The 18,673-nt window shown below is 33.2% G+C and overlaps 1 protein-coding gene and 3 non-coding genes across 4 annotated transcripts in view; 3 read left to right on the top strand and 1 right to left on the bottom strand.

Annotated features, from left to right (window-relative positions):
• The first annotated feature begins 1,632 nt into the window (after positions 1-1,632).
• Trnas-uga lies at positions 1,633-1,714 on the top strand. Its single transcript has one exon. It is a non-coding gene; the product is annotated as a tRNA-Ser (tRNA).
• A 1,238-nt stretch (positions 1,715-2,952) lies between these two features.
• Trnas-uga lies at positions 2,953-3,034 on the top strand. Its single transcript has one exon. It is a non-coding gene; the product is annotated as a tRNA-Ser (tRNA).
• A 2,596-nt stretch (positions 3,035-5,630) lies between these two features.
• On the bottom strand, positions 5,631-5,712 carry Trnas-uga. Its single transcript has one exon. It is a non-coding gene; the product is annotated as a tRNA-Ser (tRNA).
• A 10,259-nt stretch (positions 5,713-15,971) lies between these two features.
• Positions 15,972-18,673, top strand: part of LOC125064451 (probable GPI-anchored adhesin-like protein PGA55) — a 48,354-nt gene continuing 45,652 nt past the window's right edge. The window contains exon 1 of the mRNA XM_047671472.1: positions 15,972-16,167. Within this exon, the coding sequence (XP_047527428.1) occupies positions 16,160-16,167 (8 nt within the window). The 5' untranslated portion in view covers positions 15,972-16,159. The remainder of the gene's footprint in view (positions 16,168-18,673) is intronic.

Below are 18,673 nucleotides of genomic sequence, written 5' to 3' on the forward strand. Positions count from 1 at the left end.
GAGCTTAATGTATGTACAGTCAAATGTTGATATTATCTTTCATAAGATTATATAACACTTAATATTTCATTTACATCAATTGCCGTGAGGTCTGGCAGTAGAATAGAGCCTGCCAAAAACGTTTTCGTGCAGAGTACACGCTGCGTCAATGCCAAAAAAAAAAGTGCAACCGAATGACCTTGATTAGTTAGGTTATAACTTAAATAAATAAATGCAGCCAACATTAAAATTTATCTGTTCGAGAGTTTATTATATTAAATTTAACAATTGATTTCTGCATTTGTTACATTTGTATCTTCTTTCCAATTAGGTCTACTACGTCTCTACCACGCTTGTTTAATTTGATAAAAAGTAAATAAAACATAAGTACTCAATAAAATAGCAAATTTGTTTCTTGCAACGTGCAACTATAACTTATAAGTTTATCTTGTACATATTAACGTTAAGCTTTTATAATTGAACTAGCGTCCCGCCCCGGCTTTGCACGTTCACAGTTTTTCAGTCATTACAGAATACAAACCGCTATACAAAACGCAGGGACGTTTTATTACATGCTGTAAGGGCTATATTGATCTGTATTTAATACACAATGTATTTTAGGTACTTAAGTGTATAACGAATAATGCTATAGTGCTCAAAATCACTTCGAAAATTACATTATTTCTCGTAAAAAATAAAAGATAAAAAATGGTTGTTGTGGGATATCCCTAAGAGATAAACATATATCGCTGAATTTTGAAGACCTTTTTAAGGTGTACAATACTGTAAGTACATTATTTTGATCTATCTCGTAGGGTCTGCCAGCGTTTGCAATGTAAGCGCAAAAAAATCTGTTTATTTACGACATCATTTCAGAAACCCTTAAAATTATCAGTGTTTCTCTACTATATTGTGCATGTATTATACATATAAACCTTCCGCTTGAATCAATATATCTATTAAAAAAAACCGCATCAAAATCTGTTGTGTAATTTTAAAGATCTAAGCATACATAGAAGATTAAGTATATTTTTATCAAAGTTTTATTTAAGTTGTAGTATTTTGAAAGTATCTGTTTTTTTATATACTTAATGATGACTAACCTTAGGATTAACTGGGAACAGCATATGTCGAGAAATTAATTGAACTTTCTATTCATGTTTAATTTAAAAGCGATCTCAATGGCAACAATAGCAGAATAATACAGATTTGTTTTGTTTTGTTTTGTTTGTAGCGTAATATCGACGTACCGTTAAATGTTAATATTAAGTGGATAAATAATAATGAAGTAACATTTCTTTTGTTTTAAAAAGTTGGTCGCAGACTTAGCCTTCATTATACGAGGACAGTTCTGCAGGTTTATTAAAATTAATAAAGTTTTTAAAATAATAACGACATCATGGGTAAAAAAAGAAATTATGATTTTTAAGATGTTTAATAAAGTACTTTTCGATAAAAATCGATTGCTCCAGAACTTGTTACTTGTTATGCGCAGGAGTTCATGTTCGCGTTAATAAATATAACATTTATTAAATCAATTTTTTATCGCATACAGAGTGGGTCCTTGTATGAAAAACAATAAATAAAAATTATTTTTTAAAAGCAAAAAGTGTATCGTAGAAACTACTAATAAATTTTGCATACTCTCTCACAGCTGAGGTGTCCGAGTGGTTAAGGAGTTGGACTTGAAATCCAATGGGTTCTACCCGCGCAGGTTCGAATCCTGTCCTCAGCGGAAATGATACACCTTTAACTTTTTACATTATTTTTTGAATTTAAATAAATTGCATTGGATACAAATAAATATAGTACTTTGTTTTAATAAAAATCTAAATTACGTTTGAATTTAGAAGCAATCTAATGAGGTTTCTTTAATTGTACCAATATTTGACGTTGAACGAATTATATAATAAAAAAAAAACTTTTTAAAACATGAATCTCAAATTTAATTGTACATACAATGTCTGTGTTTATACAATGAATATATTAATTCAAATGTATATAATTTATACAAATCTAAACGCCGAATGTTATAACGTTAGGTTAGTGGAATATCTATAGTTAATACCCTCATAATGATTTTGGAACTATGTCAGCTCCAAGATCAAACAAACCAATTATATTTTGGAATATATTGTCAATCTGTATGTTACGTAAAAATACTAAAAAATCAGGTACTCTATAATCTTGGTAAGCATACCATTTAATATTAGGGGTTACGCGACGTATAAAAATAGTATTTAACTCAATAAAGACCTTGGGAGTCGAGTATCATTGATAGCTATTTATTGTTCAGTTTTATGAAAAGAATATTACATTTATTTATTTATTATAAAATAAAATATACCTTTGAGATCATTTGTTTGGCCGGATTCAGACAAAAAATAAGTCTCGTTATCGTTAGAAAATTGACGACGACTGTTTGCTTAGCATTGGCTGGGAAGTTACTACCATTTTGCATGTATTTTATTAAATAATCGTAAAATTAAAATCATAATAAATTAAACTGTTAGGCAGCGAAATATATAGATAATATAAATTAGAATTTTGGCGAACATTAAGATTAGTGTTACCTTTATAAATCTGTATGAACATTGAATGCGTAAGAATAAATATACCACGCAAACCAAGTCGTATGCTTTGTGCTTGGAATTACACTTGCACACTGTTCATTAGTCTGCGGTAGAGCATTGTACGTAATTATACCTAGCATGTATACTTGGTTATGTATCTCGTTAATATATACCTACTATAGAGCCTATGTGTGTTTGTAATGTATTGAAATTTGCGATATTTAATTGTTCGTAAAACCCCTTTTTAATTTCTATTTCATTGTTTAATGAGCTGTCAGAATAGATTAAATAGGCTAATTAGTTTGTTTTAAATATGTTATTGGTAATGCGTTAGCCACACTTGAATAAGTACGAGACTTGTATGAAATTTTACATTATATATTTCAATATAATACTCACAGCTGAGGTGTCCGAGTGGTTAAGGAGTTGGACTTGAAATCCAATGGGTTCTACCCGCGCAGGTTCGAATCCTGTCCTCAGCGAGGCTTTCATTTTGATTTTGGGAACGATGTCTAATCTATACGTATTCATAAAAAATGGTTTTTGATTATATTTAACATGTAATTAGTATATGTATAATTATAAAGTTGTTTTTTAATTACCCTTAGTATCTAAATACGAAAAACATTATATTTATAGCACACCTTGAAAATATTATTAATGTTTATGCAGATGAGATTATTATAAGTAATACCACTGAGGTTTGTAGCAGCACTTTGTAAGACGCCGTCGTTGAAACAAGATTAGTCCCGAAAAGGACTGTTTTTCGCACCGTGTTTATATTTCAAGAGTATTATTCAAGAAGCCTGAACTCTCCTCTAAAGGTTCATTAGGCTATTTTGAGTTTGAAAAAGTATTAATATACGTTATTGGTAGTTTTATAAATGAGATATAGGTATACCTGGCTGTAGTTAGAGCATTATTTCATAGTTAATAATTAATTAATCGATTTTTGTAAATACCTCAGCTATTAAACGTGATAATGATCATTGCACTATTTACATACATGAGATCAACTTATTGATTACACCAGTTTACGAACAAGTAACAAAAACTTATTTGCAAATAAACATATGTGTCGGATTTTAAACGGAATGCCAACAAAAAAGGATTCGTTATACGAGTTTTTAGCACTTCGCGCTTCTTGTTATTCACATCTTTGGATTTTTTAAGAAATAAGAACTCATTTTTGACATAAATTTTGTTAGGATATATATTCACAAACATCATGAGTGCAAAACTGCGACTTCATACATAATACTACATGTATATACAACTTGATCGCATAACATAAAGTCAGATTTGGAGTCATTTATGGTTATATTTAAATAAAAAGAAACTGGTTCCATGTGTACTTAAAGAGCATACGTACATATTTAATAACACGCAATCAGATAGCCTTCTCAAAACAGTGCAGTAAGCTTGGTGGATTACAAAATTAAAAATAACTTGAATTTTAGAAACGGATACATTATAAAATATGATAATAACAAAAAAACCTTTTCCAGGACCAAGCGGAGCACACACCCTCCCAAAAAAAAAAAAAATTGTCCAAATCGGTTAATAAACGAAACAGAACTGAAGTAATAAAAAAATAAAATTGAACTAACGAATTCTTTTTTTCAATTTGGTTATAAATAATACATTTCAATACGTGAAGCACCGCTATGATGGTTCTAATTATTATTATTAAGCACTTATGTGTATTTTACTAAGTCTTTCACAATATTTCATCTTTTTTAATAATATTGTTTGCAGACAGACGCCAATAAAATCACCACGTCAGTAAAAAATATGATACCGATAGGAAAATATATTTAAAAATAGCGATTTGCGAGTCGTAATATTTATATTACAAGGAAAAAAAGTCGCATCGTAGATCATTCTGTGAAATTGACTGATTCATATTTTAATAGCTTCTGAGAAGTAGCGGTCAGGATGCTGCGCGTGCGCGCGTAGGGTTCCTTATCTTTTGATATAATATGATTTTGTTGATTCTGTTTTATTGATTATAATGAATTATTTTAATGTTTGTTTTTGTAACAAATCCTTGATTGAGATTATTGTTATTTAGGATTTTTTCAAATAATTTATAAGTTCATGGTGTTTTCAAAATGAAAAAATCAAATGAAAAATAAATTAGAGAGTCGATTAATTTCGTTTTTATATTGTTAGTTTAATTTCATTCCTATTAATGTATAGTTATAGCTGCCTACTCCAGAGTTTACGAGTACGCATAAACTAATTCTTCAACGTGAAGTTTACGTGAAGTAAGATATGACAAAGAACTTGCCCAATGTTTTCGCTTTAACGCGGTTATAGATCTGCAGTTACTGCAGGAATTCACTCGTGTAATTTTGACAACCAACTGACGGCGATACGCGATTTTGATACGTGTATCCTATATATTTTATAATTTTATTACAGTTAATGTCGATTTTCCTTTTAAAGAATAGCTCTACTGGCAATCGTTTGCTATAAGTTTTGCTCATTTATTAAACATTATAAGTTACTCAGCTTTATCATTACTGTCCTTCGTGCTGGCCAAATAGAGCAATGAATTATTTCTTGCTCATTTGTGAATTTTTAGCTTATAATTAAAAACAGCCTAACAACATCGGACAACTATGTGTTAGATTTTCGGACCATAATTACAAATTTATCTAGGTCTCTAAAATACAATTGTATTTATATATCCTGCGTGAGTCTCAACAAATATTTATTTGTATAAATAAATGATACAAATACTAAATTGATACTTTTTATCATCTGTAAGATTTTATATGAGCAAAATGTATTATTTAATAAATTTTTTTTAAAAGAGTGATTTATTAATAAGCAAAAAATTCAGCAGCGGAATTTAGTTATTAGAAATGGGCCACATGACGGTGGATGGTGAACTCCGCCGCCCTTGACATTATGAGAATTTTAATAATATTTTTTCCGTCCCTCACGTTATCAATGAAATTTCACAGGCTAACTCATCCTTTAAGCCGGAAACCAACACTATCAGTTTTGCTGTTTGGCGGTACATCAGAAACGCACCGTTATAATTCTATTTCTTCAAAATGAAAGCCTCGCTGAGGACAGGATTCGAACCTGCGCGGGTAGAACCCATTGGATTTCAAGTCCAACTCCTTAACCACTCGGACACCTCAGCTGTTGGCGATACAATACAATTTAGATATAATATTATTTTGGGTAATTGTTTGCACAAGTGTTGGTATGTTATATGTCGTAGTTATGGCAATAGTATGAACAAAGGCAGCAAACCGTATACTTACTTAATCACTTGTTGGTTGTTTGGCTTTGTGCGAGTTCCTCTGGTTTGGTACTGAATGTAGTAGTGGTATACTACCAGTATATATATTCTACCGCCAAACAGTTATACTTAGTATAACAGGCATACAGAGTCGTCTCAAGCTATGCTGGGGCCCTTGGCCACTCATAAATTGGGGGCCCTTTTGGTAGATATTTATTACCATGTACAAATAATTTGCTTATCGCCATTCCTTAAGTATAGTGTCAAATATTCTAGTGTCAATTAATATATAGAATCTGATTGGTTGTACAATCTTAAGACTATATAGTATAACTCTTTCTATCACGAAGAGCACGTCTATAGCTTTCAACTTTTAATATCGACTATCCTCACTAGCCTTTTGATAAATATGTTAGTTATTTCTTACAAATATGACAATTTCGAAAATATAATGTATAGCAGTTAACGTGAGCATAAACATGTGAAACAAATTGTTAGTTCTTCGGGGCCCTAGCAGGATGGGAGCCCTGGGTACGTGCCCCGTGTGCCCTATGGTTAACACGGTAATGCAGGCATAAGGGACATAATGTCTTAGTTCTCTATGCTGGTGGCGTAGGTGATATGAAGAATAATTAATGTTGACCAATTACCATCAGGTGATCCATTGCTAGTCCGTCTACATTGGTAACAAAAAATATGTGAATAGGTATATTTGTTATACCTCGACTATATTTCAAATTGCAATGTGTGTGTTTCGATACTGTGTTTGTTAATTAATTAATTAATAGCTGTATTTATATAAATGAGTTAAGTTAATCCTTAAAATGATTTCGTTTTACTTAGTTAATAGTTTTTGGCTCTTTTGTCTTGGCAACGGACCAAGTAAAAAGGACCAGAAAAACTATTCATCACTGCTTCCGGACCTCGTCTTAGCTTCACTATGACATAATAAACTTTATCTTCGTCACTTCTCGCCATCTTTATTGCTGCTAAAACCTTGTCAGTATGTATAAAATACTTCTAATGACATTTTTAGGATAAATTACAAACATATTAAGTGGTTTTTACTTTTTGTTAATAACACGAACCAACTTGAATCGTGAATAAATATTAGGTATATCTAATTTATAACAAAATATTTAAAAATATTTTATGTAATGTCGTAACCATATCGACACTTGATATATAAGTCATTGGTTCGTTTGCGTAGTTTGACACGGAATCCACATTTCAGGGATATTTAATAGATCAATTATATATTTTTTTGTTAAACAATTGAACTCATACGTAATAAAAAGGATAAAAAAAACATTTCAATATTTTTTTCGGTCTAGTCGATAGATTTATACTCTACTCCAACCTACTTCTAATCCGTCTTCCTTCCTCCAATCTATTTTTCAAAACTCAAACTCAAACTCAAATTCCTTTATTCAATATAGAAGTATTACACTTTCTTATTGATTGTCAAGTTAAACACTACCACCGGTTCGGAAAAAGAAAACACCCTGACCTGAGAAGAACCGGCGAAAGAAACTCAGCGGGACTTTTTTTTTTACGTCAAATTAATTATATACATAATTATATATGAGTAGAAACAGCCAGGAGGCGATCGTTTTTCTAATTTCTAATCCGAGTAAATATATAAACACTAGTGACCCGCCCCAGCTTTGCACGGGTGCAATGCTACACAATGTGTTTATATACAACGTTCACAGCATTTATGACATTAGAAAATACAACCCGCTATGTAAATTTGTAATGTCTTCGAAAATATTCATGCAAAGTACCTGCTGTAAAGGGCCATATTGATCTGTATTAAATTCACAATGTATTTAAGGTTCATAATTGGATAAGGATTAATGCTGTATTGCTTGAAGTCCTTTCGTAAATAAGCCATTATTTCTCGTAAAAATAAAAGGATAAAGAATGGTTATTGTGGGTTATCCCTAAGAGATAGACATTTACCAACGCGGACTTTTTTATAGACCTTTTTAAGGTGTACAAAATGTATGATATGCCTTCATAGAAACTATCACCGTCTCAGAACATTCGAAAAAAAAAAACACCACCAATAAGTGTTAATGCTTTTTCTCATTCATATCATACAATATTATAAGACGTCGGGGTGAGATGGCGTTACGTGTTACTTGTAACAGATCGAATTTCAACAAAAACGGTTACGGTTGGTTTTTCCAAGACCCGCAAAACTCCTCCGATTCCATTCGATTCGTTTGCAATAAAGCATCGATCCTTGTCAAAGTCAATGATACATTTAAAATATTTTCCTTAAATAATATATCCGGTTACAATCAGTATTTAGACCAGTTTTGTTGGCAGTAAGAAAATAAATTTAAAGCTACTCATATGGAAGTAAAACGGATGGTGTCTGTACATCAACATCTGAAAAGCATTGCGTGGGGATCAGTGTAGTTTTGTTTGATCGTTATTAATCTATGAAGTTTTCTTAAATATAAATTGTTTAAATATCATCTGTCGATTTTTTTTTGTATTTTCAGGTAACACACCATTTTATAAAAAAAGTACGTTTTATCGAATCTCATATGGCGATTCATTCACATAGTCGTCCTTCTGCCTCTATATTATAAATATAAAAATATATTTGTGTTATTGCACAATTTAAAGAATCCAAAAAATGATTTGTTTTTATTTCGAGGGAAATCCCCTTTTTACTCTAGATAAGCAAATTACACTTTGGGTATGCTAATTAAGTACAATTGACAAAAAAATCATATTAGTAAACACACAAAGATATTTGTCCCTATACTAAATTAAAATAAACTAAATACTTAATTACTTTCTTACTTAATAACTAAATACTTAAGAGTAGGATATTATTGTAGGGAGTATCTATCGGCAAAGGGGTAGAATTGTAGCGATGGAATTTTAGGCTAAAATCGAAATCCGACAATTCGATCTTACCCAACTCATCCTAATTTTACAATAGAAAATTTTAAAAGTCACTATTTATGCATTTACACAGTGAATTAGATTATATTAAGTACTATATATTTATATAAGAAACGATATTTTGGCATAGTAAGTTTAAATATAATGAAAGTAATTTGTATGTAACTGTACCTACTTGTTATGATAGAATTCGTTTCGTGATTGCATTTATTTGAAATTCGACTCCAAGAAATCTGTCTAAGCGTGCGTCAGCGCAAAGACGACTGTAGGAATAGCAAATATTAATGGTCGTTGCGTAATCAGATCAATAATAATGAAAATATTTAATATTAAAACTTACTTAAATACTTCTTGTAATTGTGACATAACATACTGTTGGTATTTATTGCACCCTTCCCATGATTTCTTAGGTCATGGAATTGTGTTACAGAAAATATATGTTAAATTATACAACTTTAATTCAATTCTACAAATTTAATTGGCTTTGGATAATTGTTTATATTAACGTTATGTTATAAATGTTTCTATGCTAAATAACGTATTAATCTTGGGTTTACTATGAAAATATGCCAAATAAAACTGCACCTTACACGAAATATATTATTTTTTATGATCGTGTCTCCACAGACGTATGTACTGTATAGGTATTCTGAAGGAAGAAACTCGAAAGTTAACGCAGAACACGTAGGTACAGCAGCGTGAAATGTCAATATGTGAGACGGCTATAATTAAAATTATAAAATGTATAGGATGCACGTATTTAAGTGATGTACCACTGTAAGTTGGTCATCGACATTTCACATGTGAGATATGGACTGAATTCTTACAGCATCGCACTGCATCTATTAACTGCTCAACCGATCATCATATAACTTTGCATAACAATTCTCAGGGGGACAGGAAAGGAAATAACGTACCCATGACTTATCTCTGACCACGCGCGTCGCGCGGAGCCGCGGGTGGAATCTAGTACATATTTGAAAACTTACACAAGCGTACGTGTTATAGATTAAATAGCATAACTCGTCTTGAATCATAATAATTGTATGGTCAGTTTGACGTCATAGACGCACGCAGGCACACAAATATTTCTATTGTTATAAGTGACATGCTTAATCGATTAATAAAACTATAATAATTAGCAATAAATTAACTGTAGTCGAAGTAATACGTAACTCCTTTATCAATTTCTGCTTCGTTGCGGAAAGAAAATACCAGAAAATACCAGGAAAAGCGGAGTGTTTTAGAGGAAATGAAGTTAGGATACGCCATCTTACATTGGAGATCTTTTTATCAGAGAAAATGTTTCTTTAATATATGAAGCTGTTACTTTACTTTTGACTTCTAGTCTTAAATAAGTTATTGACCCACAATCCTTAAAACTCTTATTATTGATAAAGTAGTTTCTAGGAAATACTCATTACACGCAAAAACTGAACTATGAAAACGTTATCTATTGTTAACTGGTTGATATTAAAAAAGGTTGCATAAGATTCACTGCAAGTCAGCGTCAACGACCCGCTGACTCAGGCGGCGGTCACGCCACCACTCGACGTCTAAACAATCCTAATTCTAAAATGATAATTATGGGTTTAATACGAAATATGCATAATTATTACTTAAAGGCTATGTTCTCATTTGTTATTATTAAATATTTTTAATTAAATGTATTGACACTTTGAAGTAAATGTATCTTGAAGCAGTAACCTGACCATTATAATATATTTTCTGTTTATAAAGTAACTTATATTTAGTAAAATTAAAAAACAATTAATTCGCATGTAAATTATCCTAAAAATGGAAAAGAAATAGAAAGAAGATGACTTTTTCTGCCTATATTTTTTCCAAATCTTTTAATAATTATTATTGAATATCAAAGCGAACATGATTAACTATTATAATAAATAATATGGGCGTGATTAAAATAGATAGGTATATTTATATACAGATGACATTTCCAGATGAAAGTTCATCTACTTGCCGAGGCGTGCTCTCATCCTGATCGTTTAGCGTCAGTTCGACCGTGAAATTAGCTCTCTAAAATAGTCATCTGCGTCTGAGGCTGACGTTACTATGTGTCACTATGTTATGTAACTCGTAAACCTGTTAATTTGACTGTAAATGGAACCGTTCATATTAGTATTTTTATTGATAAAAATGTTATACTAGGAAATGAGCCATCAGTCGGAAGTTAATTGGTCCATATTTTTTGTAGTTGGGTTTGTATCTTTCTTAAGACTAAATTCTACTTATTTTTATGTAAATTTTCTTACACAATGCAGGAACATCGGTTGAGCTAAATCTAGTCGTGTGAACGTGTGTATTAGGAATATTTTTATACGATGTAATTTATTCTCATACACCATTATATGTATTTTCAAGATATTTCAACTCAATCCTGTAAAAATTAAACGTATTACATGGTTGATTAAATATTATATTAGAATGTTTAGTGGCTATGAAATACTTATTTGCTTATTACGGGATGTAACTTGTTTACATTTTTTTATAATATTAATACGTAACGCATGATTTACGTAAATCGCGGTACTTATCTCTGTTTTAAACCAAACATAAGTGCGCGTGCGCAGGGGTCGCGTGCGTCCTGCGGAGCGTGGCGCGAGGCCGCACGCGCCGGCAGCGTAACACTGACGAAATAAATTTGGAAACAATTTTGACTGACTTTTGGACAAACTCAGTATGACGGTCAAAGGTTAATTATTGTTACTTGTTGATTAAATAAGCATCGTTTAATTTCGTCTACGGATTATAATTATACTCTCAAGGCACGAGGTGATAAATTATGCCGAAGTTTGTAGCCTCAGACCAGTTGAACATGGCTTCAGTAAACTTCAGTAAAAAATGCAATTATAAAAAAAACGACTTTTAGAAAATTTCAAGCACGATTTTTTTTTAATTCTTCCTCACCAATACTATATAAATATATAAATGTGCCTAGGACACGTGATCTTAACTAAATCTCTGTGGGTTCACTTTTAAGTTGTGATGTACTCGGCGGTGAAGGAAAACTTCAATTTACAAATGTTAGATGATTCTGCTACATTTGTATCCACCAAATCGCGATGCAACAGCGTGGTGGAATAAGCTCTAAACCGTCTCGCTGAGGCTTGCCTAGCAGTGTGAGATTTACAAACTGTTGCTTTATATATTTATATATTTTATTTATTTATTATTGTTTACCATAAAAATATATTCACAGGTTTACATTTTATGATATATATAAACAACATATGATCATGAAAATGTAAAAGCTCATTTCTCAATAAATTTAATTTATAGGAAAAGACTTTATTTGTGTCGGTTCACAATCTCTTGAACCGTAGTGGTCGTATATGAAAAGATCCAAGAACGATTCCTCATGTAAGTTTTAAATAAAATTGTATTTATTGAAGGTATCAATACCGATTCCGGCTTCTAGACCTTTTGAAACTAAATAAGATCATATTAATTGTAAGTATAACTCTCTAGCTTCATCTGTTCCAGCTTGTGTCGAATCGGCCTCAACAATGTGCACTCGGTGTTTTTCAAGTGTTTATGTGCACTATAATAAACTCAAACTCAAACTCAAATTCCTTTATTAAATATAGAAGTATTACACTTTCTTATTGATTGTCAAGTTAAACACTACCACCGGTTCGGAAAAAGAATACACCCTGACCTGAGAAGAACCGGCGAAAGAAACTCAGCAAATATATTTTACATACTTATAAGTCGTAGATGTTATCAAGTAACCGCCTATCTTCTGTTACAAAGACCTAGGCAGACCTCCGGAGCGATGTATCAACACACATTGCAGACGTGTTCCGTGTAATCAATACGGATGGGCATCTCGACTGCGACCGCACTCGAGATCACATTACAAAATACCCCAGTGGCATGGGAAATAGAATCTATTCATCAAAATATAGCCGTATCGCGGTGTCTGGATGTGGGATACTTTCAAGATATTTAACTCAAAATACTACTAATTTTGGCTAGTACTTGACTACTACCTTCAGTACTAGTCAAAATCAAAATATTATTTTTATAGTAAAAGATGGGAGCAGAAATCAACAAACATTTATTCATTAATCTTTTGTAATCATTTATATAACATTCATGTATATCACAGAACTACATACGATGCACTGCGAAAATTGATTGCGAAAAGTTCAAAGAACATCACGGCCCTTTTTTCAGCGGCTAAAAGGCGTGAATTTTAATCGAAAATCGCGGGTTAAGCTCCGTTGAGTCTTCATGTGTTGATTTTTATTTAAAACTCGTCTTATAGCGGCTCTATATTTGCGACATATATAACCACTAAACTGCATTAGAGCAGCGTGCTGAAATAAACTCGAAAAGTCTGAGCCTGGGACCTTGGCTCAGCTGTTGATGTTGCTGATTCAACAGCGAAATGCTTGCCTGTACTTTTGTTACTTACTTATGTTTGTATAGTACTTTTATTCGTATATACTTAAGACGTAGTATAAATATTTCTTATGTAAATAAATATTTATAAAAATTCTCGTTGACATACACATATAGGTACATTCTGCACATATTTTTCTTTTACATTTGCGTCTTTGCGATCCCACGTCAACACGGCTTACGCGAAATTATATTTCTTTACATTGTATTTGCGGTTAAGCTGAATGAGCCGCAGGGAAGTATGTGGTATTTAATCAGTAGTATTGCAAGTTATTAGAGTGATTGCCTTCCATCGCATCTACTCATGGTAAGCACTTACTCGGCTGCAACAAAGTTACGACCCCTTAAATTGTTGTACTCCGGTTAATAGTAATACAACACATTCCGACGTCTTACAGTCAGAGTTCTCAATGAGTAATTGTGGCTCTCAATTATATACTCCACCACATTTTAACAAATTTAATATAAGAAACCATTCCTCGTTCATATGAAAGTAAGATAAAAATTTAGTTCATTTGAAAAATATATATTATGTATATGTAAGTATATTTCCAAAGTGCAGGGTACTAATTAGCTAATATCCTTCCGACCGATATCGGACGCGGCGGCCTTTCTCTGATTAGCCAAATGCGCTCGAGATTAATAAAGTGCAACAAGTATGTGCGTAAGTTCGTCTGTAGTCTATTACGATACTCACATAATACGATGAGGCGATTATTCGACACGAGCTTTGCTTTCCGAGGGGAAGTAAACCCATTTCCAAACTCCGGTCTGTTCCTGAGCGTCTAATGAAAGAAAAAACCCTTTTTTTTACTTAAATCGACCGTAGGTTTAGCTCAGTATTAGAGAATCAATAGGTTTTTCTCTGCAGAATCTATACTCCGAATTAGTAGGAGAAGGAAACTTGAAAGCACACGTGCCTGAAATAACTCAATTCGTTAGATAAAGTATATAAGCTATAATGAGACTTATTAAATCTTAATTCCAAATTATGAAAAGCAAAGATAATGAGATTATTATACATTCATGGTACAATATTCGCTGCCTGTGAGGGAATGCGATCCAGTCCTCACTAATGGCTGCTGCCGTACTTGAACTAGAAGTCGCAGATCTTGTTTATGTCTAAACAATTTATGAGTATAATGACTTATTCTATAATTGCAGATATTAGGTGTACATATAATGTGTTAAATATTTGTAATAATACAAGTAGACAGTGTATTTGTATTATTCTGATCTCGGATACGACATTCCATTGCGGTCGGTTTACTTTATAAATATTTTTATTGAAGAATGCAATTTAAGTTGAAAGAAATACTTGATAAAATAATACGTATAATAAAATTGGCGTGTATTTTTGTAATATTAAAATAACCGCTTTTTACTAAATGCATATGTATGCATACACGGTACATATACCAAAGTATCATTTTTTTTTAATTTTTGTTCCGGCTAATCTCTGGAACGACTTGACTGATTTTGACGGGACTTTCACTGGCAGTTAGTTGATGTAATAAGGAGTAACTGAGGCTACAACAGTATTTTTTTTTTATTTTTTAAACATTTTAAACGCTCTCGAAGCCGCGGGCTCATCAAGTATTTAATACAAGTTAACTTCCTCTACTAGTGACTGTACTCCTCTAGTCTAGTGGTTATTTATAGGGTTGTGGATAGCGCGTTCTCAGGATCGAATCAAATTAAATTCATAATTTTGCTTATTTACTTACATTATCATTAAATATTTACTTCGTTGACTTAAACAAAGTGTTAACTAACGGGACTGGATGTTCCGAGGTCCATGTTCGACCCAAAAAGACGCTTCCATGTAAATAAAATTAGTGTAAGATCGGAGTTAGGAGGCCGAATGTGGTGCAATGACGTCTCGGAAAGTACTTCAAGCTATCGTCTGGGCTGCTGTAACATCTGACTATGAGTGACAGCGTAGCGTGTCTTCTTAGCACACACACGTGCACTATAATATTTAATGTGCTGTTTTGACAAATTCATTCAAAAATCATCAGAGATTAAATAAACACAATATTTAAAAAAATATATTAACTCTCATATAAAATAATATAAAAGAAAAAAACAGACAATTGTAGGAGATTGTATATAGGTATATTAAAAAAATATGAATAGATGAATTTGTGGATTACTGTTTTTTCTTGTTTTTATGCCATTAGGAATCGTTTGGAATCTACCTTCATCGCTTAGTCGGTAGCTAAGGATGTGCAAGACATGTTTACAAACAAAATGTGGAGATTTCAAGAATTCGGAATAAAAAATCGCGCCCATTGCTTCAACAAAAATCATAAAATACTCGCATATGAAACAAGGGTCAGACACGCATATTAGTGTAAATATATACTCAATATGTATATTAGTTGTGAATAGTTTATATTGCATTTAATACCAAGACACAAAATTCAAATATTATCGATACATATTTTAAGTAATTATGTTTTTGTGAACTCATCGCTTGGAAGCTTTCCGTTAACCTTAATGTTGTTTCTTCTCAGTCGCTCTTTATTGAAATAAATAATACTGGTACTTCTGGCAAGTGACAAAATAGTTATCCAGATACGTACAGGCGCATCTAGTACCTAAATGGGTGCGAGGTAACAATAATATATCCCACGTTGTTTTAACTTGCATTCATTTACATTAATATATTCATTGCAATTAGAAATTAGGTAGGTGTCGATGACCTCCGTAGTGATGAGTCTGATCGCAAAATCCGCACTCCGCAAAATGCAGGTCGCGCTGCATGGAAGGCCGTTTCCGCGCAGCGCACTCGGCCTCAGCGACCCGCGGGCCCGCACTCGCGCCCCAGCTCTCGCCGCGCCCGCACGCGATGGCCGCGCCCTGATCGAACCGTCGTGCCATTCGTGCCACCCGTGCCACCCGCGCCAACCGTGCCAACCGCGACACCCGTGCCAACCAGAAACGCGTGTGCTGTGACTTATAAGCCATCCAGTACCTCTCGAGCATGAGCCGGTAAGTTGACATTTCACCTTGTTTGTGTCCCCGGCGTCCCGAAAAATCGCAACTGCGCCTCTCGATTCCGACTGCTTCTTTTTCCATAATGATTAATTTTCGCATGCAAAATTCGTATCAGGAAATCGACGGGTAAATACATAAAAGTCTTATAATGAATACTTCGCGCGTTTAAATATTTCGCCGCACAAATTGTTAATATAATTTCAGTAATTGGACGCTCGCTGTCACAATAGCTCATGTTGTTAGTCTCGGATGACAGGAAAATGTGATGAAACGGTTCGCGGCATGCCAGCGGCTCGTATGCATCTATCGATATTAATTATTATCTACAAACTATTAACTTACGCATGACGATAAAACGCGTGCATAGTTTGCAATTCATTTGTATGCTATATATCACACAAACGAATGCCCAGATATATATTTTTAAATCATTTTAGATTAATTACAGATTACGCGTAGACAAAAAGATTTGTAACGTGAAAATGTGTCGCTGGTATCATACACTCGTGATTAGCCAGCGATCTCGTAGATCCACGAAGGCTGCGCCGGCGCAGTGCGCACGCGTTGCAGCGGCGAATTTTAACTAGTGATGTAATGACCTCTGACAGTTTTTGTAAAGAAAAAAACAATAAGAATTGACGACTGACGGTATTTACGTGTCTCGATTATATACAATACACTATTTCAATATGAGTCACAAATCCTGTAATATTGATTACGATTCACGTTTACATAAAAAGAGGTTCAAAGGTGTACCGAAAATATGTTTTTATTTAAATTCAATTTAATTTTATCTGTTATTTTTTATAAATTATAATATTTAAAGCAGGAGATAGGTACTTAGTTTATTTTATAATTATATTTTATTCGTTTAAAAGTTTCGAACATTAAAATCTAAATCAAGACGTAAGTTAATTAAGAGGAATTTAGGAGGAATGAATTGAGTGTTTTCGAGTTATAAAAATTAAAATGTATAACAGTGGTTTACTATTAGGTTTGATCGGATTTGCTTTATACAATAAACTTGTTGAGTTTTATTAACTAAATTTACTATTTAAGACATTGTAGCTTCTGATGGCACTAAACTTTGACGCTCGTCTGAAAGTAAAATACTAGACTGATCACTTTTGCTATATCTGCATCTCCCGACTGCAAAGCTATAATCGCGTTTATATAACAGTCGGCCAGTGAGCTGTAGGATGTCCGCGACCACTACATAGTAACATGACAGGCCCTCGAGATCGCCTATGACGTTGATCTCCGCCTAAGGAAGGATGCGTCCGCGCGCCATTATTGTATGCAAATAGACATTGCATATTGTATTTAATACTGAAAAGAAATTGGCCGTGACGTGCTCAACTGACATATGTCGATAAATCGCTTATGCAATTAAAATAGTACAATTTAACGCCGGCGCTGGCGCATCGCGAATACCAAGTTTTTGGTGCGGTGTAGAACGCGGATACTTGCGTAATGTAATTGTTGGCGCGCCCGCTGAATCGCGACCATCTTTACACGACGCGACGGCGGTGTAGTCTAGGAGATGGCGGTGCTACGAAATGTTATTACAATTGTAATATATCGTGTTACAAGATACGTTTTATTAAGATAATCTACACTGCTTATTCAAAACTTAATAGGGATTTATATAGGGAAAATAGATTTAAGCACTACTTTTATTTCGATGGTTTGCCAATCGACCTAAGGCTCAACTTTACCCTACCGGGCACATACCGGGGGTCATATCTTAGATACTCTGGACTAAATTGTTATATTTAATAATTAGTAATAAGCCTTAAATGTGTTCTGCACTACAGAAAGAACTGGCTGGGGTAAAATCTTTTACATAAATTGAACTTTTTAAATTTACCCGACATCTAGCTCACGTATTCCCAGACGCTTCGTCGCTGGGGTGCGATGTCGCGTGTCGCGCGGATGTCGCAAGTCGCGGCGCTTGTCTCGTAGCTGCGTCCGCGCACTCAGAATTGCAATTAGACGACGACAAACTCCTTAGCAACAGATAACGACGAACACTCCGAACTCGCCGACACTCATAAGCCACTAATTGTCGCGACCCGTACACACTTGTTATTTTTAATGATATGCCTCGTTATTTTCATGTTATATATTTTAATATTTCATAGTTCACAATAAGGTAAGACAACGTAAGCTTCGTTGTTGACTTGATGTAACCGATATTACTCAATTCTTCTAACTTACATTTTTAGCCGAAGAGCGCCTCAGTCTTTCATTTGAAAAATTGGTATAAAATCATTAGACTACATATTTTTAAAAAAAACGTTTAAAGTTCACTAGTTTAGTCGTAATGATATAACAGGCGGAATACATATGTAATTATAATATTGGATTGGAAAATGGTGTACTTGGTATTGAATGGATAGGTTAGGTTAGTTACGTGGTTTGTTTGGTAGAACTGGTTAAATATAAAAATACGAGTTAGGAAAGCCTGTCGTCGAGCTGGTTCGCCTTTGTTTGCGTT

The sequence above is a fragment of the Vanessa atalanta genome, chromosome 6 (genome assembly GCF_905147765.1).
Source record: "Vanessa atalanta chromosome 6, ilVanAtal1.2, whole genome shotgun sequence".
Taxonomy (NCBI): domain Eukaryota; kingdom Metazoa; phylum Arthropoda; class Insecta; order Lepidoptera; family Nymphalidae; genus Vanessa; species Vanessa atalanta.